This window comes from Vulpes lagopus, chromosome 1, assembly GCF_018345385.1.
Source record: "Vulpes lagopus strain Blue_001 chromosome 1, ASM1834538v1, whole genome shotgun sequence".
NCBI lineage: Eukaryota > Metazoa > Chordata > Mammalia > Carnivora > Canidae > Vulpes > Vulpes lagopus.
Genome location: NC_054824.1, coordinates 8,162,414 through 8,189,477, shown reverse-complemented (window position 1 = coordinate 8,189,477; position 27,064 = coordinate 8,162,414). Strand labels below are relative to the sequence as shown.

The 27,064-nt window shown below is 47.3% G+C and overlaps 1 protein-coding gene across 1 annotated transcript in view; it reads left to right on the top strand.

The window, feature by feature from the left end:
* LOC121484539 (sine oculis binding protein homolog) overlaps nt 1-27,064 on the top strand; it is a 163,830-nt gene that overhangs the window by 121,209 nt on the left and 15,557 nt on the right. Inside the window, exon 6 of the mRNA XM_041743938.1 lies at nt 22,220-24,213. Coding sequence (XP_041599872.1) covers nt 22,220-24,190 — 1,971 coding nt within the window. The 3' untranslated portion in view covers nt 24,191-24,213. The remainder of the gene's footprint in view (nt 1-22,219; nt 24,214-27,064) is intronic.

Here is a 27,064-nt window from a genome sequence, read left to right as displayed (position 1 = left end):
GAGAAGTTAAGTAATACCATCGGGAAAACCAGTGAACTCAAGGTGAACCCAAGAATGTCAAAAAGAGAATCCCAGAAATGTGAGCTCTTCCGCAATTTTTTCTAGATCCCCCAAATGAGACATGTGCATCACATCCTCTGTACCCCCTATGACCGACTATAGCTTGCCCAGATCGGTATCACAAAGCCTGGCACTCGGGTTCTTTCGAAACTTTAAGCAGCGAGCATTTTTTTCCCCAAGTCCCATCTGAAAACACTGCACTGTTCATTTGGCGAGTTTGGATTGCAGGGTGGGGCAAGATTCCCCAGGACAAGCCCCAGAAGATAAATCTTTACTCCCTGCACTGCCTTCTGACTTGCACCTGCTCCTACCCTGCTGAAGCTGCTGTTAATGATTGGCATTCCTACTGGTCAGCGGTGGCTCCAAACTGAGTGAGAAGAAAAAAAGAGGGAGAAAACCACAGGGCAAAACTGACAGCCTCAAGTCAGCCCCCACACAGCCGGTTTTATGATTTCCAGCCTGTGTTGACATTGCGATACACGCACAGAAGTTTGAGCTTTTCTACCAGCAAAGCAGAGCAGGATGAGAAGAGTTTTCTTAGCCTCTCTGGGCTTGGAGTCGTGGTTTCAAAATGTGGCCCCAGACCACATATCAGCATCCCCTGGGAACTTTCTCGAAATGCAGATTCCCCGGGAATTCCTGGTCCCAGACCTACTGAGGCAGAAACTCTGATTCTGAAAACACAACCCCAGGGGGCTTGGGGGGGTTAAAAATTTTTTTCTATATTGTGGTAAGATGTAGGTATCATTAACGTTTGCCATTTTAACCATGTTTGGTGTATGATTCAGTGTCATTCTCAATGTTGTACAACTGTCACCACTGTGTGTTTCCAAAACTTTTTCATTACCCCAAGAACTTTATAATCCTTAAGCAATAACCCCTGACTCCCCTCTGCCACCAGCCTCTGATAGCCAGTCTTTGTGGATTTGCCTACCCTAGATATTTCATACAAGAGAAATCATACAATTTGTGGCCTTTCGTGCCTGGCTTCTTGCAATCTGCATGATGTTTCTGGGGTTCATCCATGTGGTCGTATGTATCAGTGCTTCATTCATTTTTATGGCCACATAATTTTTCATTGTATGTATATGCCACATTTTATTTATCCACTCATTTGTTGATGGACACTTGGGTTGTTTCTACCCTTTGGCTATTGTGAATAATGCTGCAATGAACATTGGTGTACAAATATCTGGAATCTGTGTTATAATAAGCCCTCCAGGTGATTCTGGTGCATACGCAAGTTGGAGGAGCCCTGGCCCAGAGCCCCAGAGCTGTCTGCATGCAGGAGCTCAGGACACTCGGGGTGGGGGTGGGGGTGGGGGTGCTGTGTGCCCTACCACGAACTTAATCCATCCCAGCCGTTTCTGCTGCAGAAATCATTATATAGAGTTTCTTAAGGATCCTTCTAAGACCAACCCCAGAAGAAGAATACCTGTCCAGGTGGTTATGAATTCTCTTTGAACTTGCTTCAAAGGTGATACCTCAAAATATTTCAGAGGGATGGCAGGAAAACATTTATTAAAAATGCATAACCATTAGGTTGTTGGTTGGAGTTGCACTCAGGTGTCTTATGTTACTCCTTAGCTGCCTGGATATTAGCGATAACAGTGACCCACTCTACTCCTGTCTGTAGAAATCAGATCCTTTTTCCTGACAGTTGTAGAGGTAATAAGTGGGAAGAAAAGAAAGGAGAAAAAAAATGTGTTTGTTCTAAGTTCACAAATACTTGGCTAATGTTCGATGACTGTTGTCTTAAGAATTTATGGGCCCCACTACCTTATTCTCAGCTGATGAACTTCCTATTCAGAGAGATTACGTGACTTGCTTGTGGTTTTGCAGTTAGAAAGTCACAAACATGGGAGGAGAATGCAGGTCTCAGTCTTAAGATACTGAATAAATCTATTCATACTGGCTGCTGGTGGTTTAAAATATTATCCCTTCAGAGGTATTTGGATTTTTAACAGAGGAGTCCTAGATATGTAATTTTTTTAACCTAAAGAAAGAAATATTAGGGTGCCTGGGTGGCTCAGTCAGTTAAATGTCTGCCTTTGGTTCAGGTCATGATCTCAGGGTCCTGGGATCGAGTCCTACATTGGGCTCCCTGCTCAGCAGGGAGTCTGCTTCTCCCTCTCCCTCTCCCTCCAACTTGTGCTGTCTCTGTCTCTGAAATAAATAGATAAAATCTTAAAAAAATAATAAAGAAATCTCTAAAGGTAGAATGTCATGCCCGAGAAGGAGGAAGGCAGATCTCTACAGCAATCAGAAAATCACATCATGTAGTCTCGTGGAAGCTCAGCTCTGCCCATTCCTGGAGGATGGGTTTAGAGCGTGTCATGTTTTCCTTGGGGTGTTACATAGTGAGGATGGAACGGAAGTGAGATGAAGGGGCTCTGGGCTATGATGGTCTGGAAGTCATGATGCCTTAAGGACAATAGAAGTGACCGAGAACGTCCGTCCTGGGATGGAAAGGCCAAAGGAACACATACCCCCATTGCCAGGTGTATGAAGGGCAGCTGTGTACAAAAGGATGCAGCCATGCTGAGTGGACCTGAGGGAAATGGCCAGGTCTATGGGGAGGGGTTGCAAGAAGGCAGACCTCAGTATCAGAAGGAGTTTGCTAGCAAGAATAGGATGGGCACCATTGTGAAGTAGTGAGTTCCCCATTGGCAGAAGCATCACCGTTGGGTCAGATGACCAGCCAAGCACGTTGTAGCAGGGCTCCCTGCACTGCTTGGGAGGTGGGGTGAAATGACTTTCTGGTGCCAGTTCATCGCCTAGGTGTTATGACGTTGAACTCCCAAAATACACTGAATTGTTACATGCTGAATCTACAACCAATATCAAAAGGGAATTTGATGTTGATCTATCATTTTCACTGTTTAAAGTATGCTCCTCCTTTAAAAAAAAAAAAGTCACTCAGCATCATTGATGGAAATGTTTGAAGTATTTGACTTAATTACTCTTTGGGGATTTTGTCTCTTGTTTGCAGATTCAGTGGGAGCATTAGTTTGAATATCTTCTGATAACTGTTTACTATTCCACCCTATTGGCATTTCCCCTTTTGGCTGATAATGAAGAAACTCAAAATGGATAAGGATTTGGGGCTAACAAAGCAGGAAAGATTCAGCCAGAGTCTGTGGCATACAGGGACGGTGTTATTCTTTCCCCTGCATTCGACTGACATTGGTGAGGTCTGAGGATTTGGGTGGTGGGCACAATCATGGTCTGCAGATATCTGAAGGATGTCAACACCAAGGAAGGAAGGCATTCATTTATTAATTGAGATAAGGGGTATAATTAGGGTAGGAACCATGGAATGAAATTAAGCAAAGAAAGATTTATTTTTTTTTAATATTTTATTTATTTATTCATGAGAGACAGAGACACTGGCAGAGGGAGAAGCAGGCTCCATGCAGAAGCCCGATGTGGGACTCTATCCTGGGACTCCAGGATCATGCCCTGGGCCGAAGGCAGGTGCCAAACCACTGAGCCACCCAGGGATCCCCAAAGAAAGATTTAGACCGGGTATCAGTGAAGTACTTCCAAGCAATGGATTTATGAAGGTTTTAGATATTTTCAAGGGAATGCTGTGCTTTGTTTTCCAAGTCACTTGAAAATTAGAGAGACAGAGACCAAGATAATCTTGAGGACACTGTGGCCTCTGGGGATCAGGCAAATGGAGAGAACTTCACTTTCTTTGCTTTCCTCTGGTCTTACAACATGAAAAGCCCAGTGGTGATCCCCTTCTGAATGACTTCTGTCCCCCTTTAACAAGGGCTTCTCCTAAAACCAGGCATTATTCAGGAGGTGGTGTGTTCCCAAGGGAGAAACTTGTACGTGAGCATCAGACAAGAGTTCTGGAGAGCATGCAGGGTTGGGCAGATGCCCATTTCTCCCCTCGCTTGTTAGCCTGCCTCTAGAGAGAAGGAAAAGGAGGTGAAATCCTTCCCAGTGCCTGGTGGGGATGGCTCTGGAAACTCTGGGTGTAAAGGAGCCTCCTGCTCCAGGGAGAATTGCACACTGCTGGTTGAGGCGGATGGTGGGCCTCAGTCACGGTAGAGCCCTCCATGAGCCTGGAGCTTTTCTTTTCCCCTGGAACATTTCCCCTACACGCTGGGAACCGACTTGTCCTCCATGGTCCAGTATGGACAGCTCTCCCAAGGTGGTCCCAGCTTCCGGGGACCACCAGTCACCGTCGTAGGCCTTGCAAGCCTTCCTGGACCAGCTGTGCCGGCCCCACGCATCGTCCAGAGGATGCACAGGACCCAGGCTTCCTTGTGAGCCTACTCAGGGCCATTTGCACTGAAGTATTTGCATAAGCCATTCAGCTGGACTGTCGGGTAAAACAACATACTGACATTTGGTAGAGATTTTTTTTTTTTTTAATTAACTTTTATTGGTGTTCAATTTACCAACATACAGAAAACACCCAGTGCTCATCCCGTCAAGTGTCCACCTCAGTGCCCGTCCCCCATTCCCCTCCAACACCCGCCCTCCTCCCCTTCCACCACCCCTAGTTCGTTTCCCCGAGTTAGGAGTCTTTATGTTCTGTCTCCCTTCCTGATATTTCCCAACATTTCTTTTCCCTTCCTTTATATTCCCTTTCACTATTATTCATATTCCCCAAATGAATGAGAACATACACTGTTTGTCCTTCTCCGATTGACTTATTTCACTCAGCATAATACCCTCCAGTTCCATCCACGTTGAAGCAAATGATGGGTATTTGTCGTTTCTAATGGCTGAGTAATATTCCATTGTATACATAAACCACATCTTCTTTATCCATCATCTTTCGATGGACACCGAGGCTCCTTCCACAGTTTGGCTATTGTGGCCATTGCTGCTAGAAACATCGGGGTGCAGGTGTCCCGACGTTTCATTGCATCTGAATCTTTGGGGTAAATCCCCAACAGTGCAATTGCTGGGTCGTAGGGCAGGTCTATTTTTAACTCTTTGAGGAACCTCCACACAGTTTTCCAGAGCGGCTGCACCAGTTCACATTCCCACCAACAGTGTAAGAGGGTTCCCTTTTCTCCACATCCTCTCCAACATTTGTTGTTTCCTGCCTTGTTAATTTTCCCCATTCTCACTGGTGTGAGGTGGTATCTCATTGTGGTTTTGATTTGTATTTCCCTGATGGCAAGTGATGCAGAGCATTTTCTCATGTGCGTGTTGGCCATGTCCATGTCTTCCTCTGTGAGATTTCTCTTCATGTCTTTTGCCCATTTCATGATTGGATTGTTTGTTTCTTTGGTGTTGAGTTTAATAAGTTCTTTATAGATTTTGGAAACTAGCCCTTTATCTGATATGTCATTTGCAAATATCTTCTCCCATTCTGTAGGTTGACTTTTAGTTTTGTTGACTGTATCCTTTGCTGTGCAAAAGCTTCTTATCTTGATGAAGTCCCAATAGTTCATTTTTGCTTTTGTTTCTTTTGCCTTCGTGGATGTATCTTGCAAGAAGTTATTGTGGCCGAGTTCAAAAAGGGTGTTGCCTGTGTTCTCCTCTGGGATTTTGATGGAATCTTGTCTCACATTTAGATCTTTCATCCATTTTGAGTTTATCTTTGTGTGTGGTGAAAGAGAGTGGTCCAGTTTCATTCTTCTGCATGTGGATGTCCAATTTTCCCAGCACCATTTATTGAAGAGATTTTTTACGTTGAATCTCCCAGGAGTGTCCGTACTTCCCTCTTGCTCGGTGGTCATTGAGGTGGGCAGCTGGGAGGGCCATTTTTCTATAATGAGGGTAGCTCCCATGTCATTTTCTACTTTGAATCCTACATCTTTTTATATTAAGTGAAACGGTGTTTTACTCTTTAAAACAGTCCACGGCTGGTCTGTGCTACCAGCTTTGTCTTAAAAGGGAATAAAATTCTCAAATCGAAACCAAATTGGAGACTGTTCTCTGCAAGGGGCCAAGCACAGACATAGGTCTGATGATTACCTTGACTGCAGAAACAGTGGGGTCCGTCATCTCCGGAGCGGCGGGCTCTTGCTGCGTTGGTTCCCCCATCCTTGGATTTCAATGGTTCCTAATTGTCCCGCCTGGCTTAGAATCCCAATTCCACTGAAGCCTGACCTCAGGCTGTCCACCGGTGCAGCCAGGCGTTTAAGAAGGCCCCGTCTCTCAATGCTCAGGGTGCTCTGCGTTAGAGCCGGGAGAGGATGGACAGACAGCCAAACCTGAGTGGGAGATCCCCAGCAGCAGGGAGAGCACCCCCTAACTCCGGGATGAAGTGGGAGGAGGGGAGGACACACCGTGAAAGCCCCAGCAACATCAGTCCAGGAGGAGAGTGGTTGCCAGGCACCTGGGGAGAAGCCCTGTCGGCTTGAGGGCCCCATATAGAGCAAGGTTAGGCCTTAATGAAGTTTTGTTTTGTTTTGTTTAAGATTTTTACTTATTTATTCATGAGAGACATAGAGACAGAGAGACAGGCAGAGACACAGGCAGAGGGAGAAGCAGGCTCCACTCAGGGAGCCTGACATGGGACTCGATCCCAGGACTCCAGGATCACGCCCTGGGCCGAAGGCAGGCGCTAAACCCCTGAGCCACCCAGGGATCCCCCTTAATGAAGTTTTTATGTGTGCTCCTGTTTTTAAATTTTTATGCCAGAGTCTCATCACAACGTGGGGTAATATCCAAGGAAATGCTCACGTGCCTTCCACACGTGATAGGGATAGGGATTATCCTGACCCCGGTTCCGAAGAGGGCAGGATCCCCCCTTCCCCAAGCTCAAGGGGTGTTACAGAACTCTCAGAAGCAGATTGATTTGGACCCTCGCTAGTTTACAAAGTCATTGTGCCAATGAGGAGAGTGTGAGCGTGCTGAGAGATGGAGGAAGCCACCTTCTAGAAGGTGGGATAATTTTGATATAGGATGGGGCTAGTGCCGCCTTCACCGTTGCTGAGTAGCAGAGATGTTTTAAGCTGCGCACACAGTTGTCTTGTCACAGTGTGACTCCCGAGTGCTGCGCCTACCAAGCTGCAGGAAGTCCAGCTGATGTAAATAGATTAATATTTAAAAAGTAATACAGAAGAATGAGGTTCCAAACATGTAACGTTTAATTATTAAAAACTCATAATGGAATTCCAATCCAAAGTCATGTCTCACGTCTCACTGGTGCTCAGCAAAAAGCTCAATTAGCCAGTGAGCCAGCGGGCCTGCTCGCTTCACGACTCATTGTGACGATCACAGGGCCAAGCCCGTGTTCTCGTAAGGTCTCTAGCAACAGCGGTACGGAGGCTGAAGTAGTGGTACGCTTTCCCATTAGATGATTGTTGCAACCCTTTTTAGTCAAATGGATGGCCAGAATGACCCTGTGCTGTCAAGAGGACTTAGAAAAGAATTTGAGTTGCTTCCAACCGGTAGGACTTGAGAGAGTCGGGTTACCTGTTAGAAACCATGGTATGGGGGCATCCCCGCCACCATTGGGTTTATCAGGCCATGAAGGATGTGTTACAGGAGGCAGGTGTCGGATGAGAAGAATTTACTTAGGCCAGGGGTAATTAATCGCCCACTCTCCCTTGGAGACCATAGTTCTTCTGGTCCTTTAGGACACTCGTGTCACTCGCTCGTGAAAAGGGTGACTGTGCCCAGAGGCCTATGGCAGCGAATGGCCAAAGGAAGAGAGAAATGATTGATGTGACGCAGAGTAGAATAAATCCTCATAGACCAATGGAATTTCCTTGAAAATCATGGGCCAGCAAGGCTGGTTGAGTTAGTATCTCTTGATTTTTTATTTTTACTCAGCATGACAGATAAGACTGTCCTTTGTGTATAAATATGAAAATACTGACATGCTGTTTGTCGCTGTGCTCTAAGAGTTTGTTGCCTCGATTGTGGGGGCTGGTTCATGAGATGCTCTTGAGTTCATCCGTGGTGCATAAAAGGCAGTGGTGTGACCCAAGACGCTTTGGGTGGAGCCTTGGGGTTTGGAAGGTCACATGGTAGGTAACGGTGTCCACGACATCGTGCCGGACTTGCGGGCAGTGTGGGGTGACTAGAACTGAGAGGACAGAGTTGAGTTCGTAGTGAGCGCAGCAGCTGAAACCACAGGGTGAAGTGTAAGAGCGTGTAGGCCCGGGTGAGCACAGGAAGCTGATGAGGGCTGAGAAAAGTGCTACAAGAGGCCGTATAAGCTGGACTCCAGCAGGACGAGCCCGGCGTCAGGCCTCAGGGTGCAGGCATGGGAATCCCCTTCACCCTCTCCTACAGTTTGGTTGATAACCAGCAGCTGCCTGGAACCCTCCCCACGTACAGGACGGTGCCCTGGGCTGAGAAAGCTCATGAGACTCAGACCCGGTACCACAGAGGCTTTCGTGGGAAGGCCTACATTTCCTGGCTCTGTCTTATGTGCAGCTACATTGTTAAAGTGCCACTTTCCAAAGTGTTTTTCTAGAGGATTCTACTAGAAGAAGGAAAAAAAAGACTTCCATTTTTGCAGTGTTGAGGAAACTCTGGATTAATGAAGTTAAACACATTTCTTTTCTACAGAACTTCTCAAAGGAGGCTTTAGATATGACAATGTGCATTAAGAATCTCCAGAAGGAGCATAGACAGGGTATGCAACATTTCCCAGACTCACTTGGCCATAGGATCCTTCTCCAGGAGCAGGACATGGATAGGACTGCAGTTTCCCCGAATACCACAGAGGCAATTAGAAAGTTGGGGTAGGATGCTTAGTGGGAAGGGGGCATTGGCAGTGCACTTAGAAACAAGCAGGGACTTTTTGTGACAGTCACATTTCCTTCGTGTGGTGACCCTCAGAAATAGTGCTGGTGTAGAGAGGCAGATGTAAGAGGCATGCTCTGGTGTCAGCTTCCTGTTTTGCAGGCTGAGGCTGCCCTGAGCAACCCACACCTATAGCAGGGTATGGCTTGGTAATGTGCTGCAGAGAGCTTCCTCATCACAGGTGGGGGGTATCGTGTGATCATTCAAGGACTTTGAAGTCACTACCCCTTCCTAGATTTTCCTCATCCTTTCATAGAGCATGATACTTGATAGAGTTGGAGTAAGGATTAAATCAGAGAAAGTATATAAAGCTGGGTTAGAGTCTTACTGTAAAGAAGCCCAAGGAAATAAGCAAGACTGTAGCAGCCACTGCTGCTTATCTTCATGGAGTGTGGACCGTTGTTCTGGCAGCAAGGATGGTCCCATGGTACTAATAAGTGGGCAGCTGGACGGTCTTATTACCTGCCGGGTGCAAGCATCATTGCGTCCTGCTTTAGCATGTGGTCTTTGAAGACTTGCAATTCCCTACCACTTGACTTCTAGGTCTGCCACTTTGGCCCTCTTTTCCCCACTCCACCTTGTGCCATCTGCTGCCCCTGGCTCCTGCTTACTGCCGGTCCTCAGTGATCCTCTGGCTTTACTCCCACAAGCAACAGCTACTTAGTCTCTTGGAGTTATCTTAATCCCCGCCTTCCCAAGGAAGGAATACCTAGTTGGTTGGTTGGATTACTCTGTAAGAGCCAAGCCAAGGTCTTGAGGTGCCCTTGGGGCCAGTCAGTTACGGCCAGGGAAATAGCAGGGCTGTGGCCATAGCAGGCACTTGGCATCTAGCAGATTCCATTCTGATCCAGAGCTAGTTAATACACAGTTCTTTTCCTCTTCCTCCCTCTTTCCTTTCCTGTTCTTCCCATCTTCTGCATGTGCTGGTCTGTACTTCGGGCATGCCTTGTTGTAGCAGAATATACTTGGCAATCCCTTTTTATTTCACTCTGAGATACTCAGTACTAGAAGAGAGGCCTGCCCTCACCTATTTAGATTACCCCCCAAATATGCCTGTCTTTTTTTATTTTAATTTTTATTTATTTATGATAGTCACAGAGAGAGAGAGAGAGAGAGAGAGGCAGAGACAAAGGCAGAGGGAGAAGCAGGCTCCATGCATCGGGAGCCCGACGTGGGATTCGATCCCGGGTCTCCAGGATCATGCCCTGGGCCAGAGGCAGGCGCCAAACCACTGCGCCACGCAGGGATCCCTATGCCTGTCTTTTGTATCTTACCGGATCTGAGGCCCATTGCATAGGCTCTTTGGACTAGGTAACTCTGTCATGCTCATTTCTCTTCACCCAGGAGCCAAGAGTCCGGTTGTACAATGGGTCAAATGGAAATAGAAATTCCTCCCCATTTCATTTCCTTTGTCAGAGTGAACCAAAGAAAGATGTAGTTATACAGGAATTATGAGATGGGGGCTTTTACCCAAACACTGACAATTGATACTTAATGGTTGCTAGTCTTCATTTATTTATCTCTAAAATAAAACATATTATCTGGCTTCTTGTCTCTCTCTCTCTCTTTTTTAAAGATTTTTTTTTTTTTTTTGAGAGAGAGAGAGAGAGAGAGAGAGAGCGTGCGCATGCATGCGGGGAGGGGCAGAGAGAGGGAGAGAGAATCCCAAGCAGACTCCGTGCTAACCACAAAGCCCAGCGCAGGGCTCCATTTCATGACCCTGAGATCAGGACCTGAGCTGAAACCAAGAGTTGAGTTTAACCAGCTGCACGACCCAGGTGCTCCTGGCTGCTTGTCTCTTTGCAGACTTCTTGTGAGTGATATTGTGATAGTGTCTATTGAGTTAATTGAATTTACCGGGAGAAAGGACTTATATGAATGACAGGTGTGTTTAAACATATGGAGAACATATCTTTGTCCCAGGCTGTCCTGCTTTATAATATTTAGCATTTCAGATAACCTGGATGGGAGACTGGACCCAGAATTTGTAAGAGGGATGGTCAGTGGAGAATCTAGCTTCAGTGGAGTTTTGGCTTTCAACCAGGTGATTGGCAAGGCAGGATGACTAAATTCATGGAACAAAGATGGAAGAGAACCAGGCAAAACAACAGTCCACAAGCATACAGGAAGCATTTTAGAGACAAAAGAACCAACGTGTAGATCCAAAATCAGAAGCCGTCCAGCACATGCCTCTTAGATGCTTAAGAAACAGCCATCAAGTGGGTGTTCTCACAGGTTTTAATGAACTAAAAAGATAATAGGCAACCTACATTATTTCTTTTCCCCAAGTTTGTAAGCGCAGCATCCTAGGCCTTTTGGATTTGCAGCATTGTGTCCCAGGTGCCATAAATGTCACATTTGTGCGTGACTAAGCATAAGAGATTCCATTGGTGACTCTGGCCCAGGCGGCTAGTGCTGGCCTGAAGCTGAGCCTAGGGCTAAAACATCCGTAGTGAGCCTACGACCACAACCTGGCCCACAAACCTCCTCATTACTGCAATTATGTAGCTGTCAAACACTCCACAAGCCATTGGAAACAGAGTGGAGAATTTGGGGGTCAAGTGTTTTGTTGATTTCGGTTTCTGGGTTTTATTTTTGTGGTGTGCTTTTTTACTTTGAAGTACACATCACAGGAAAATTCATAGTGGTGGATTTTCTCTTTGTTTTTATAACTAACATTTAATAGAAGAATACGGGTAAATAAGAGCAGAGTCTAGGTAGACCAGTTGGCTCTGTTTTTTGTTTTCTACACCTAAAGATTGTTCTTATACATTTATAATAATAAAATGAAAATATCTATGTTTATATGACACTTCTATTCTTCATGGTGCTTTCGTTTGCACTTTTTGTTTTGATCTTCAGAGCAGAACTTGAAGGTAGGCAGAGAGCCCAAGGGCACAGAAATACGACCCAAAGTTACAGGGTGGGCAGGACATGGGTTTCTGATTCCTAGCTCACCACTTCCCTCACCAAACCATGCTGCTTCCCAAGTGAAGAGTAAAAGCCTGGGGGCATTGACTGAAGATTGGGAGGAATGTATTTAGAGATTTAAGGTTCTCATCAAGAAAAATTTAAATTGTGAGGTAGGGAAAGAGAGGCAAAACTATTCAATAAACCTGTAAAGTTGGATGCACTGAAGTTAGCAGGTATGACTCAGGAAGAGCTGGGATAGCGAAGAAGGAACCAGTCCTTCTCAAGAATACACAGTCATGAACAGGAACAAACAAATGGCTTCTGACATTTCTCCACCAAGGCAGAGTGGGAAGGACTCTGAGATAAAAATACTCTCAGAGATACCACTGAGATTTGGAGGGTTTTTTGTTTTTTTGTTTGTTTGTTTGTTTTTGTTTGTTTATTTGTTGGTTTTTTTATCTAGACTAGAGCTAACAGAAAGAACTAAAATGTAAAAGAGCATGCCCCCTCCCCCCCAACATATCTAACAGGTGATTAAAATTCAGGAAACTATATCCTTGTATGGCAATCCATGCACTTCAGAGGAAATGTAAGATGGGAATTTTAGGAAAATAAATAGAAACATCAAAGGAATTATTTTGGGGTATTGAGTACAAAATCTGAAGCAGACATTAAAAACAGATTATTTAGCAAAGAAGCAAGAAATGGGACAGCTTACCTAGATATCTGCTAAGAATGTCATTCTCTTAAAAACAGAATAATTGACCTTTCCTCCTATACCTTGTTGATAGTTCTGAGAGGGCAGAGAAAGCGTGAGGAGAATCTGACTTGGACCACCATTTGGTTAACATGGAGGAGAGCCACTTAGTATGTGGATGCGGAGGGGGAGTGACCCAACTGTCTTGGACTGTGCAGTGGAGAGGGAGAGAATGCTGGATATGACCAGCCACATTCCCTAGGATTTAGAAAAGCAGGTTTTGTTTAAGTTCTAAGGAAAAGTGGATTTAGTCCCACAATCAGAGGCTCAGTGTAGTCTTAGGGGTGGAGGAACAACATGGTGGGGAGGGGTGGGAATTCCACCAATGAATTCTGTGTCAGAAAGGCGAGGATGCATGAGGGGGCTGAATCCTTGGGGAGCTGCCCAGGGCAATAAAGGGAGCTCTTAGGGCTATGCTCATGAAAGGAACAAGAAGCAGTGTTGGATAGATCAATGTTTAGAGCATACGGTTAATATTTAACAAAAGCAGGCGAGAAGACAGGGCTTCTTGTTTCGTTTCTTCCCTTTGTCTCCACAAAAAGAATGTTCTTGAGGGCAGCCCCGGTAGCTCAGCGGTTTAGCCGCCTTCAGCCCAGGGTGTGATCCTGGAGACCCGGGATCGAGTCCCATGTTGGGCTCCCTGCATGGAGCCTGCTTCTCCCTCTGCCTGTGTCTCTGCCTCTCTCTCTCTCTCTATGTGTCTCTATGAATGAATAAATTAAATCTTTAAAAAAAAAAAAAAAAAAAAGAATGTTCTCGAGACTAGGTAGGGCAGCTCCCATAAAGAAGGCCCTGATTCCCACATTATGGGCAAAGAGATGGGCAGAAAGCACCTGCTATGCTAAGCAAATTTAGATCTCTGAGCCCCTATGAAGGAATTTGTAGATAATTTCATATCTACTTTTATATAATCTTTGCTCTGTCATGATAAATGGGACAGACTTTAAAAAGACAGAAAAGGACAAACATTGACCAAATTTTCAAAATTGGGAGGAGTTTCTGATTTCTGAAACTCTAGACCCAGTAGGTTTGATGGCTTACCCTCAGAAGTCCTTGAATATATCATTAAACAACTGATTGATGAGCACTTAGGAGAAAAGGGTTTTGGTTGACCAGAAACTCAGAATGAAGCAAGCAGTGTGGCGGAGTGAAAGAGGATGGGTTGGAAGTTCTGGATCTGGATCTGGGCTCCACTGTTTGTAGGCTGTGAGAGCTCAGGGAAACCACATTGTCTCTTTGACCTTTGTTTCCTCATTTTCAAGTGAAAGGAGGAAAACAGTAGTTTTTTGTTGTTGTTGTTTTAAAGATTGATTGATTGATTGATTGATTTATGATAGACAGAGAGAGAGAGAGAGAGAGAGAGGCAGAAACACAGGAGGAGGGAGAAGCAGGCTCCATGCTGGGAGCCCGATGTGGGACTTGATCCCGGGACTCCAGGATCGTGCCCTGGGCCAAAGGCAGGCGCTAAACCGCTGAGCCACCCAGGAATCCCCAACAGTAGTTTCTTTACAAGTTTGTTGTTAGAATTAAAGGAGATAAGTAAAAGTTTCAGGCTTGGTACAAAGCAGTTAAAGTTTTGTTTTTAAAAAGCAAAGACCATATAGCAGGATATGCCTGCTTTAAAAAAAAAAAAGAAGCAGCACATGCATTCTTGGGTGGTATTAGTGGAGGTACAGTGTTCTGTAAGAAGGAGAGGAGAGTTCCCTGGACTCTGTGCTGGTCAGGCTGCTGCCTTCCATTCCAGGCTCCACCCTTTAAGAGGGGCATTACCAAGGTGGAGTATATGCCTGGGTACAAGGCATAGGACGACAGACAGGACAGGAGGACTCTGAGAACTTGTTCCCTGGAGAATGGGCACAGGAACTAGGATGTTTAAAAATAACAATCTGGGGAAAATATGATGGCTCTTTTTAAGTATTTGAAAGGCTGAGATTGAGGAGTTGGCCTGTGCTAGGGGACCCTGGTGAACGGAACTGCTATCAGTGGGTGGAAGTGACAGGGATGTGAAGTGGGTAAGCTTTTTTTAGTCAAAACTGTCCAACAACAGAATAGGCTGCCTTAAATTAGGCTGCACAGGGCTCTGCAATTATATCATGATCGTCTTTAGAAGGCCACTAGAAAAATCGGCGCAAAGGAGAAAGATCACTATGATGTGAATCTCTCTTTGGCTGTGTGGATGGATCTGGATGGTCCTCCCTGTCACAGGAAGTCTGAGTGCCACCTGGAAGACCATCTGCGTATGTGAAGAAGAGAACCCAAGCTTGTTGGGAAAGTCAGGTTGAGCTTGTACTGTGAGGTTTCTTGGAGGACTAAATTTTGGAATTTCAAGATGAGGTTATTATGAAGTATTAGCCAATCGTCTTAATCCCATAGTTTTAAAAGAAAAGGCAAACATCCTTGAGATGGTGAGGGCAATATGGTCTTTGAAGCCAGACAGATCTAAGTTAGAATCTGGGTCTGCCATCTCTTACCTGCACGGATAATCGGATAATCGTGGGCATGTTATTTAATCTACTTAAACCCCAGTTATCTAGGTGATAAGAGAGGGGTGGAGATTAAAGGAGGTAATCCATGAGACAGGGTTAGCATGGTTACTAATGCTTAAATAATGCTAGCTATCATTAGTACTAAATTATTATTAATATCCAATCAGGGCTTCCAGCAGGCACTATCATAAAAATAATAACTTTTGATGGGGTGTTCTGGAGGGAGTTGACGACTGGGCAGGGGTGGATCCTAGGGGCTTATGTGGGGGCAGTCCTGAGCATCCACAGGTAGGAGCTAGTTCCGCTTATAACACAGGGAGCCAAGAAATATGCGACAGACTGTTAAAAGAGGATTGAATGAGGCATTGCAAATAAAGCTCTTAGCCAGGTGTCCAACGGGTTCCAAGTAATCAGTATAAGGCTGCTAAGTGAATGAGCGTTTACCAGGAGCAGCTATGAACCTCCAAGGAGCAGCCAGAGAATGGGCTGGTTCCTTCTTGGTGGCCTTTTTCTCGGGGAGAGCTGTCACTATTGATGATCTCATCTCCCAGCTGAGCACCTGAGGCTCAGAGTAATTAGGTGGCTGGCCCCAGTGGGAGCTGGAGGCTAGAGGAGTGGACTTGCTGATCTCTAAGATTCTTTTCAGGGCTAAATTTCATTGCTCTGAGATCTCTTGGGCTATTTCTGTGTCCTCTCTGGGCCAGTAACTGGAAAACAGAGAGGCAGACATTTGGCACCAAGTCGGCCAGATTTTCCAATGTTTGAATTTTTTAGTTTCCGCCGGGATGACTTGTGTTGGGAAGATATAAGTTGCATCTATTCGGCATAAATGAAGCAGAGAGTTGTGTGATGATATGCTAATGCTCTTAGGCAAGCTAAATCGTAAGAGCGACCAAAGGGAAAAAATCACCTTCTTCTCAATCATGTGTTTGGCTGTGAGAAGGACCCACGGTCACTGAATACAGGCCAGGACTCCATCTCTTACTTTGGCTGTAGACACATACTTGGGTCAGTAATGAGCCATTTGTCAACGCTCAATGAGATCCTGAAAACCAGGCCCATCTCTTCTCTGCTTGACTGAATTCATGGCACACGTGCAGAAGAAGGATCTGCCCTGGTGACCTGGGCCAAGATTTCTGAAATCCAGCTTAAAATGTATAAGAAGAACTTGGGTCATGGTATAAAGTTCCTACAGGGCAGTTTTCTAACCAGATTTTCAATTCTAACAAAGATGCTCGTTGGCCTCGCCTTGAGTTCCGAATCCTGTTAGAGAAAAGAGAGAGGAGTGGGGAGAGAGAGAGAGAGACCAAGCTACAAAGCAAAACAAACAAACAAACAAAAAAACCCAAGTAAGAGCCATAAATAAAAAGAACTATGCAGCAAACATCATCATGTTGAAATCCAAACCTGCAGAAAGTTTATTTTGAAAATGAACTTCTCCATGAATTGGCTTTAAAAAACAACAATAATAATAGCCCTTGCTGGTTCTTAGTCCCTCTCCTGATTTCTGGGTGGCTTTGCAAATCTATGGCTAGGCCGTCTTTTTCCTTCCTTCCCTCTCTAATCCAGCTTCACAAGGAAACTTGGAATGGTGAGGTTGGTCCCCGAATCCAGTTTCAGTGTACCCCTCCCTGCTCCACGGGGGCTCGTCCTCACATGCATTCACCCGTGCCGGGCTTGGGTCCTCCTGTCTGAAAGGCCCGTGATCCTGTGGCTTTTGGCCCTTCCATGTAATGAGTCAAGCAGATCGCTCATCAGCTCTGTTTTTTAATAAAACATGAATAGCACAGTTTATGGCCTCCACTATTCAAACAGCAGTTGAGCCGAAGAGGAGTGAGTTATTCTTAATGGTTGGAACACTCATTTCCAAGCAGCCGCACTGCTTTGTCAAGCTTTTGCCTGAATCAGAGAATGCCTGGGCCTGGAAAAAGGAGAGGGCTCGGCAGGAGTAGAGTCTTCTCAGGATGGTGGTCAGCTGGAATGTGCCTAGAACTATCGGCCTGGTTGCCCATGCGGCCACCCCCCTGTTACCTGGGGACAGTCTCCCAGGAAGCTGGGCCAGGGGCTGGTGTCTGAGGTGCAGCCTGCATTTGCCCGGAGAGAAACACTCCATCCTATGTCAACGACACCCAGGCTCGCAGGAGAGCTGTGCAGGACAAGCTCTCCCGTTCCTTACTAACACTGCCATAGAAACGTCCTTCTCCCGTTAAGTTAAAACGAACTTAAACATATGGGATGTTCCTGGGACATCAGCACCCACGAGGGAGGCAGGCTAGGGACTGAAAGAAAGCGCACCTTGCAGCAAGCCGAGGGATCTGCCTGTTACTACTATTAGTTCCATTTCTTGGAGGGAAAAAAAAAACGAAGCTGAGATTTTCATAAGTTGTACTGCTAGTAAACAGTGGAGCCCAGACTCGAACCTACATCTTCCGAGTCCAAATCCCAGGTGATTTCCATAGCATCCTTTGCTGCCTGAGGGCACTGAATTAGGGCCCTGGTGGAGGCAATGTCGAACCCCCCCAAAACAGTTGCTGGAACCATCGTCAGGCTGGAAGCAGGTCTCCAGGTGGGGTCAGTTTGAGGCCCTCAACTCAGGCTGTGGGGTGACTACAGGTAGGGTGCCCCCAGACTCTTTAAAAAACGCTGATTCCGCCCCCCCCCCCCCCAACCACCGATGTCTATCTGTCCTCCTTTGCTTCACTCTTGGGTGAGCTCGTGATTTTGTTTTGTTTTGGTTTGTTCCTTGAGCTCATGTGGACTGTAAGATCCGCATTTAACAGGCCAAGACCTAGAGAACCAGCCGCTTAGGGCAAGCTACAATTTCGTTTAAGGAGCTATATCTTCTGAGTTGGTACCTGGGTGCTTCTATTTGTGGAAAGTCAGGAGCACATGAAGGTTTTGTGTCATTTTTCAAAGTGTTGATGGCATTCAGGGGATTGCTACTATCTTTTAATTGTTCCATTGCCACAAATGTCTTTGCCCAGATAAGAAAGATTTCAGCAAAAGGGCTTCTTAATTAAATATTGCCTCATGCCAGATTACCACTCAGAAGGCGGTCGTGGGCTCCATTAAAGGGTGAACCTCACTCCCACAGTCGACAGCTGATTAATGTGTTAATTAGGAACCCTGACCCCCTCCCCAGTCACCCGAATCTTCTCTTAAGCCCAGCAGAATGTATATATTATACCCATGTGGGTAACCTCATGGCATACTTTGGCTTTGACTTTGGACGTTTATATAAAAATAAAGGCTCAGTTGCCAACATGAATAGCTTTCTTTCTTTCCAGGGGAAATACAAGATGGAAAGAGTTATAGGAACCAAAAGTCCTGCCTTCCAGTTTTCTTCTATCAAGAGCAAGTGATATTTCTGCTGAGGCAGTGTCTTTTGAGTAGTTTAGCGGTGTAGGTTGCCACACATTTATTTCACAGGAAAGGAGTGAATCCATCAGGCCACTGAGCTTATAAGTACTACCCTGGCAGTCAGCCACCAAAATATAAATACTCTAAATGGACTAAAGGAAATGTTCATTCTGTTGTTTAGAATTGGACACATCCCAGGAAGGTAAATTTAATCTTTTTGAGGACTGCTGTTATAGGGTTGAATGGAATACGCATTTGTTTATCTCCTTTGTGATCTTTTTGTCTTCCTGGTGATACATTATGTATTTGTGATACGAAGCATTTCAGCTGTCTTGCTCAATGGCATTGCATTAGCTGATTGTTCAGTCCCCAGATTGCCATCGTTAAACGGCTTTAGCTTCAGCTCTGTCCAATCTGGGACCTGTTAGGGAGAGAAGTGGAACCAAAGAGGCCGGATTCCAACAGAAACAAAGCTGGGATGGAATTAGGGGGAAATCATTCCAGAGCCCAGTGAGTTGAGCTCTGCACTTCTTAATCTTTATCTTTTAAAATATCTGAAGGAATTTTGGTACTTCTTGGCATAATAAGAAAAAACTAATGCCTCAAAAAGTCACACACACACACACAAAAATTAAAGCTGCCTGTGGAAAAAGAAAGGAAGACTCTCCCAGAACACACAATTCAGAAAACCATAGTTTATGAGACGCGTGCTGTGTATTTCATGGATATGCAAATGTTACTCTATTAAAGAGAGAGATCTATAGTATATATTTTCACCTAACTATCACATCTTAAGTAATCGGCTCAGGCTCCTATGATGAAATCTTTAATTACCAGAAGTGTGTCATTAGTTAGATGTAGAATGAATGATGGTACTGTGTTTTATTGCCTCACATGATATAGCCATTTGTGCCATAAATTCATTGACCTCATCTTAAATGATGTGTCCTGTAAGACAGACTTGATTCATTATTTCTTAAGTGACAGGTTTTTTTTTTTTTTTCTCTAATAATTTTTGCTTCATCAGAAAGATTGCTCAGGTCAGTGTTCTGAATTGAAATCTAATAAGGCAAGGATGCACACACATTCACACTCAACGTTACCCAAAACGAGACAGTCATGAACTTTCACGCTATTACCTAAACACTTTAGGATGTTGCAGGAAGCGGAGTTGTAAACAGTAGGCTGTTGCTTTAACCAGAAAGTTTGATGCAATAGAATTTTGCTTTAAAACTTTGATCTCTCAAATTCTTTTTATGTGGAAATAGATAAAATGTGGTGGAGAATTCTCATTTGATAATTGGTTGGATCTATGGGTATTCCTTATTCATCACTGAATTATTAAAAGTGAAGGATGTGAAGGAAGGGAGAACATTTAAGTTATATTTAGATTATTTTTTGTGACTCCACTTGAAAATATTTATTTAGCTTGAGGAAACAGAGGAATCCTCTGGAGGCAAATAATTCAATCTGGCAATTTAAAAAGCAATTAAGGATTTCAGAAAACTCTTTCCCCTTATGGTTAAAAAAATAAGATCCAAAAGAAATATGCCAGAAAATTTGGCATATTACTTTAATTAGTTTAATTCATTGATAATATTTTTTAGTTTGTGATTAAAGAAGCTATCTTTGGTCCTTTCCTTCAAGCTTATAAATTTACATTTTAGGCTTTCTGTGGATGCTTAATATTGAAATAGACTCAGGTGGCTTTATTTCACACAAGAATTTATATGTTACATCATCACATATTAACTTTACAAAAATGATCAGGTTTTAAAAATAATAACTTACTTGCCTCAAGGTTTAACTACTAGTTTATTTGATCTTTATGTAGATAAGAATTTTGAGGGTCTGGTGGATTTTTGTGTGTTTCTTTTCATCAGAGGCAATTCTGCACTTACTCATAAACTTGTAGACATCTCAACTATGATTTAAAAAAAAATTCCTGTAATTCTAGAAAAACCTGAAAATACCGTACTGAAACGCAGAAGTATATTAGCATTGAAATTATTCTTCTTGCAACAAGGATTCTGAAATTTGATTATGAGACTACACAGAAAATGAATGTGTGCCAATAAGTATCCGTTATTCGGTCTCACGCCTTGCAGTATATTACCTGCAAATATCAGCGAAAAAAAGAAAGTGAGAAGGAGGAGAGTGGATTTGCACACACAGAGCCACATCTGCCACAAGCGTGTACACCCCCAGTCACATACTAGCATGCCACCACTGTTTACAGTCAAGGAAAGCTGAGAGTTAAATGAGATGAGTAATCAAATGCCCAGCATATGTTGTTTTTGCATTGTTGATGTGACCAATCGTGATTAAAAGTTATCATCTTTTAATGCTATCAGTTTACCATAGTTAAAAAAAAAAAAAAACACAACATGCATCAACAAAAGAACAACAGACACACCCTCCTCAACAGAAACAAGGTCCCGTTCAGAGCAATATTGGAATCAGTGCTTTATGGAGGAGAGCCTTGAAATCAGGGAACTCACCATTGCACTGCATTTCAGTGAAATTCTGCATTTCAGAATTCTTCCTCTGCTGCTGTAATGACTGAGTGCTAAGCTAAGGAAATGACCAAGAGAAAGAAAGAAAGAAAGGAAGGAAGGAAGGAAGAAAGAAAGAAAGAAAGAGAAAGAAAGAAAAAAAAGGAAAAGAAAAAAAGAAAAAATTGTGTGTGTAATTTTTCAGTCAAAAAAGTAAGCCACTGAAAGAACTACTGAAAATTTTGACATCTGTTTATCTGTTTATAGCTATGGCAAGATTACTCATATTAATTCTTGTTTAAAATGCCATATGAAGGAAAGACATTTGTGCAAACAAGAGTCATATTTGAATTGTAGATCATGTCTTCACCATCTGTGAGAGCTGATGGTGTTGCAAAATTAATGTGTTAATGAAATCACAATAATTTCTCCAAAGTAATGGGTTCTGAAGCCGAGAATGACTATTTTTTGAACTTTGATGTCTAGTGATTTCCAATTGGGAAAAGCTCTCAGCCTTTAATTAGTTCTGCAGCCCAACTTTAAAATAAATTTGGTGATATCTTTCGTTTGCCAGGAGTAGATTTGAAGGGGGGGAAAAAGCCATAACAACTTTTGGAAAACGTTCTCTGGTGTTTGAAAAGTTGTTAAATAAGACCGCCTGCCAAGAAATGTCACCAAAAATTCTGACTACTGAGAGAGAGTGGGCAAACAGCTCAAAAAATAATTCTAGCTTGCTGCAACATCACAGGTTGGGAATAGCTAAACCTCACACAGACTTCATGACTAATTCCAAGTTTCCCTTTGGAAGCCAGACATAATGATGTTCCGCGCTTTGTGTTATTGGTTAACACAGCACAACCTTTCCAACTGCATTATTGAACACAGTCAATAGCGTACAGTGACTTTGCGTGAGGAGAATTTTATGGGGCTCTGTTTCAAAGGCCACCGAACCTCCTGGAGAATCCTCCTCTCCACAGGTATTTCCATTTATATTTACAGCGAGCCTCTTTTGACAAGTGAAAATACGTGGGCAGGCAGATAGATGGACGCCTTTCTGTCGGAGCCACCTTTACACTGAGCCGAAAGGGCACAGCACAGGTTTGGGTGGTGGTGGTGGTGGTGGCGGTGGTGGCGGCGGCGGCGGCGGCTGTTTTTTAATGCTAGATGGTGATAACTGCTATTCTGGAGAGTTACTATTTAAAAAGCAAGTCTGACTTCCCGAGGAGAAATCATTTTACAAACACTTAAGACTGTTGCCTTTCCGAAAGAAACACTTCAGCCTGTTGGGGAAAAAAAAAAAAAAAAAAAAAGAATTGTGATAAAGTTTGAAAGAACCCTTATGTGAAACACGAAACCCTATCTACCGGAGGAAATTGCTTATCTTGTTTCTCTTTTCTATTACTGTGTTGTAGGTATGTGACTGGTGTAAGCACATAAGACACACAAAAGAATACCTGGATTTTGGGGACGGGGAAAGAAGGCTTCAGTTCTGCAGTGCAAAATGTCTCAATCAGTACAAAATGGACATTTTCTACAAAGAGACACAGGCCAATCTTCCAGCTGGGCTGTGCAGCACATTACACCCTCCCATGGAAAATAAAGCAGAAGGCACCGGGGTGCAGCTGCTCACTCCAGACTCTTGGAATATCCCTCTAGCAGATGCTCGGAGGAAGGCCCCCTCCCCGGTGGCTGCAGCTGGCCAAAGCCAGGGCCCTGGCCCGTCGTCGTCCACCACCGTCTCTCCATCTGACACCGCCAACTGCTCTGTCACTAAAATCCCCACGCCAGTGCCCAAGTCCATGCCCATCAGCGAGACTCCGAGCATCCCTCCCGTCTCCGTCCAGCCGCCCGCTAGCATCGGGCCTCCCCTCGGCGTCCCGCCTCGCAGCCCTCCCATGGTGATGACCAACCGCGGCCCGGTGCCGCTGCCCATCTTCATGGAGCAGCAGATCATGCAGCAGATCCGCCCGCCCTTCATCCGCGGGCCGCCGCACCACGCCTCCAACCCCAACAGCCCGCTGCCCAACCCCATGCTTCCCGGCATCGGGCCCCCGCCCGGCGGCCCCCGCAACCTGGGCCCCACGTCCAGCCCCATGCACCGGCCCATGCTGTCGCCCCACATCCACGCCCCCAGCACGCCGACCCTGCCCGGGAACCCCCCGGGCCTGCTGCCCCCGCCGCCCCCGGGCGCGCCCTTGCCCAGCCTGCCCTTCCCGCCCGTGAGCATGATGCCCAACGGCCCGGTGCCCGTGCCGCAGATGATGAACTTCGGGCTGCCGTCGCTCGCCCCGCTGGTGCCGCCCCCCACCTTGCTCGTGCCCTACCCCGTGATCGTGCCGCTGCCCGTGCCCATCCCCATCCCCATCCCCATCCCCCACGTCAGCGACTCCAAGCCCCCCAACGGGTTCTCCAGCAACGGGGAGAACTTCGTTCCGAGCGCGCCCGGCGACCCGTCGGCGGCGGGGGGCAAGCCGGGCGGGCGCGCCCTGTCCCCCCGGGACCCCAAGCAGGGCCCGTCCAAGCCCGCGGACTCGCCGCCCGGCTGCTCGGGCCGAGCGCTGAGCCATCCCGGCCCCGCGGAGCCGGGCCGCGGCGACGTGGTGGACCTGACGCGGCGCGCGGGCAGCCCCCCGGGCTTCGCGGGCGCGCCCCAGGGCCCGCCGCAGGGCCCGCAGGACGGCGTCATCGACCTCACCGTGGGCCACCGCGCGCGCCTGCACCACGTGATCCACCGCGCGCTGCACGCGCACGGCCAGGCGGAGCGCGAGCCCGGCGCCGCGGAGCGCAGGACCTGCGGCGGCTGCAGGGACGGCCACTGCAGCCCGCCCGCCGCCGGCGACCCGGGCCCGGGCGCCCCCGCGGGCCCGGAGGCCGCCGCCGCCTGCAACGTCATCGTGAACGGCGCGCGCGCCGCCGCCGCCGCCGCCGCCGCCGCCGCCGAGGGCGCCAAGGGCGCGGAGCCGCCGCCCGAGCAGCCGCCGCCGCCGCCGCCGCCGCCGCCGCCGCCGCCGCCCGCGCCGCCCAAGAAGCTGCTGTCGCCCGACGAGCCCGCGGTGAGCGAGCTGGAGTCGGTCAAGGAGAACAACTGCGCCTCCAACTGCCACCTGGACGCGGAGGCGGCCAAGAAGCTGATGGGGGAGGAGGCCCTGGCGGGCGGCGACAAGTCGGACCCGAACCTCAACAACCCCGCGGACGAGGACCACGCGTACGCCCTGCGGATGCTGCCCAAGGCGGGCTGCGTGATCCAGCCGGTGCCAAAGCCCGCCGAGAAGAGCGCCCTGGCGCCCGGCGTCATCGCCGCGCCCCTGCTCGGCGCCGGGCCCGAGGACCTGGAGCCTCCGCTCAAACGCAGGTGCCTCCGGATTAGAAATCAGAATAAGTAAAAAAAAAAAAAAAGAAAGAAAAGGTTGGTATGGCCTCCGGGGCTCTCCTCCTGCGCCCCGAGCCGGGCGCACCTGCCCTGCGCCCGGGCGCCGCCGCGGAGCCTTGTTTGATAATCAAGGTTCTGCGAGCCCCCCCCCCCCGGGGCACCCCGGGGTGCCCACTTGTCGTGATGCAGCGTCATGCCCATTTTACAGCTGAGAAAACCGAGTCGCGGCAGGTAGAGGCCATGCCCCCCCTCCCCCCCCCCGGGGCACCTCGGGGTGCCCACTTGTCGTGATGCAGCGTCATGCCCATTTTACAGCTGAGAAAACCGAGTCGCGGCAGGTAGAGGCCATGCCCCCCCCCCGGGCACCTCGGGGTGCCCACTTGTCGTGATGCAGCGTCATGCCTATTTTACAGCTGAGAAAACCGAGTCGCGGCAGGTAGAGGCCATGCCCCCCCCTCCCCCCGGACACCTCGGGGTGCCCACTTGTCGTGATGCAGCGTCATGCCCATTTTACAGCTGAGAAAACCGAGTCGCGGCAGGTAGAGGCCATGCCCCCCCCCCGGGCACCTCGGGGTGCCCACTTGTCGTGATGCAGCGTCATGCCCATTTTACAGCTGAGAAAACCGAGTCGCGGCAGGTAGAGGCCATGCCCCCCCTCCCCCCCCCGGGGCACCTCGGGGTGCCCACTTGTCGTGATGCAGCGTCATGCCCATTTTACAGCTGAGAAAACCGAGTCGCGGCAGGTAGAGGCCATGCCCCCCCCCCCTCCCGGTGACCTCTTTAGTGGCGGACCTGACTTGGAACGCTGTCTACTTAACCAAACCGTTGCTCCTCTGCTCCTCTCCCTGTTGAGGAAGAGGAGGATGTTGGGGAGGAAGGACAGGTTACTTGGGACCCTTCAAATGTTCACTCAGGAGGTTACAGAGCTGCCCTAAAAGGGGAGCTGGGCCACACTTCCTGGAGCTGGCGGGCTCATTAGCAGTGTCTCAACTCACCAGATTTCCCCCCCAAAATCACGGATTCCATCGGCCAGAGGAGAAGAAAAACTAATCTTCTCACGTGTTGATGCCAGCTGACCCCAGGCCACTAAGCGCCATCTCCCTGGCAGAGCGTTGGAAGCGAGGCCCGTGGCTCCTGTTCAGGGAGGGGGGTCTCTTCCTTCAGGTCCCCCACCAGCACTGCCTAGGGCAGGCCTCCAGCTCGGCTGACCAGCTTTTCAGTCTCTCCTTTCTCAATCCCAGTGGCCCAGTGGGTCGCTCACCGCTGCAGACAGTGGAAGGCTTCGGCGGGAGAAAGGGCCACACCGCCGAGGCAGCTGAGAGTCCCCCTATGTCTGACCCCGTGACCGGAACCCTGCCTACTGCCAAAACGAGCTATTGATGATGAGGCCAGAGTTTCAGTAAGGGGAAGAGGAACTAGCATGCGTAGCACACCCCGCTGGGGCCAGATGTGGCCTCTTGACCTTCCCACCACCTAGCAGAATGGGCCTCCTCTGTACCCCACCAAGGAGGAGGATAGGGCATGGAGATGTTGTCCAAATTAGAGCTAGCAAGTGGGGGAACCAATATGTAACTCAGACCTGCCACACACGCAGGCCTGCTGTCCCAGAAGATGGCAGATGTTAGCAGGTGGGCAGATGTTAGCAGTTGAGGCTTCTCGGGGCTTTGTGGAGAGCAGAGGAAGAGGAGTGAACGTTTATCGAGCACCTAACTTGTGCGCAGCTTCTTCCACGAGCTGGGAGACACAGAGGGGGAATATGACGCAGCGCCTGCCCTCAGACCCGTACAGTCTGGTGGGGGGATATACCCCCAGGGAGGAAGGAAGTCCGGGTGGAAGTGGACCTTCTAGCACAAACACTTGCTCACGTTTGTATGTGCAGGCCTTCTTGTAAGTGTTTTTCAGTAGTATTTATTGGGGTCTGGATCTGGATGGTAATTATTTTTGTCTTTGTTTTACCGATGAGGAAGCCGAGACATAGAAATTAAGTAATTTGCCCAAGATGCCCAAGCTAGCGAGCAGTCAAGATTCAAATCCAGCTTGTCTGACTCCAGAGCTGCAGTTTCTTCAAACCACTGTAAGAGAACAGGCTAAATGGTCCCTTGATTGCCCCGCTTGATAAAAGTCTTATATTCCCCTTCGTTGTCTTGAGGAAAGTTCCTAGACTTTTAAAAACCCAGCATACCTACCAGCTTCTCTGAGTGTTGAGACAGTATTCGTTTTTTCTTCTTTTTGACAGTGTCCAATTCTTGTTTTTCCAGCAACAACAGCAAACCTAGAATACCAGCCCGTTACTCCACGGTGGGAAATATAAATGTGGACCAGAACACTTGATGTGGTGTGTCCAGTCATTGTCTCCAAGTTGGCATGTTTACGTGGGCACCCACCTAACTTGCAGCCCGAGGTTTGCTTGGGAGGCATAGAGCCAGCTCGAGGGGGCTGCCGGTGGTGCAAGAAGGCTTTCCTGGTCACCATAGGTTGAGGTTTCCTTCCACTGATGGCTTTGCCTGTCGGAGCAGAACAGTAAAAATCGGTTCACCCTCCTTCCTGGGTTTTACACCTACAAGTTCTACTGTCTGAAGACTGATGGACTCAGCCTTCTCAGAGTCACCACAACTTCCAGTGCCCCTGATGTCTCCACCAGACTAATGTAATCTGGTTAATAAAGCAGTGAGTAGCAGGAAGGTGTGGGACAAAGAAAGCCAGAAAGCATTGGGAATTGTAATTTTTAAAAATGATTCTAATGTCACTCACTCCGATGACATTACAGGAGGAAGGGGAGGGTGAACGATTTTACTTCCATGACTCGAGTGAGAAGTGACCAGGTCAAGAATAGTGCCACCGGTCCATGAGTAGCACGGGCCCAAAAGAACATAAAAGCATGAACTAG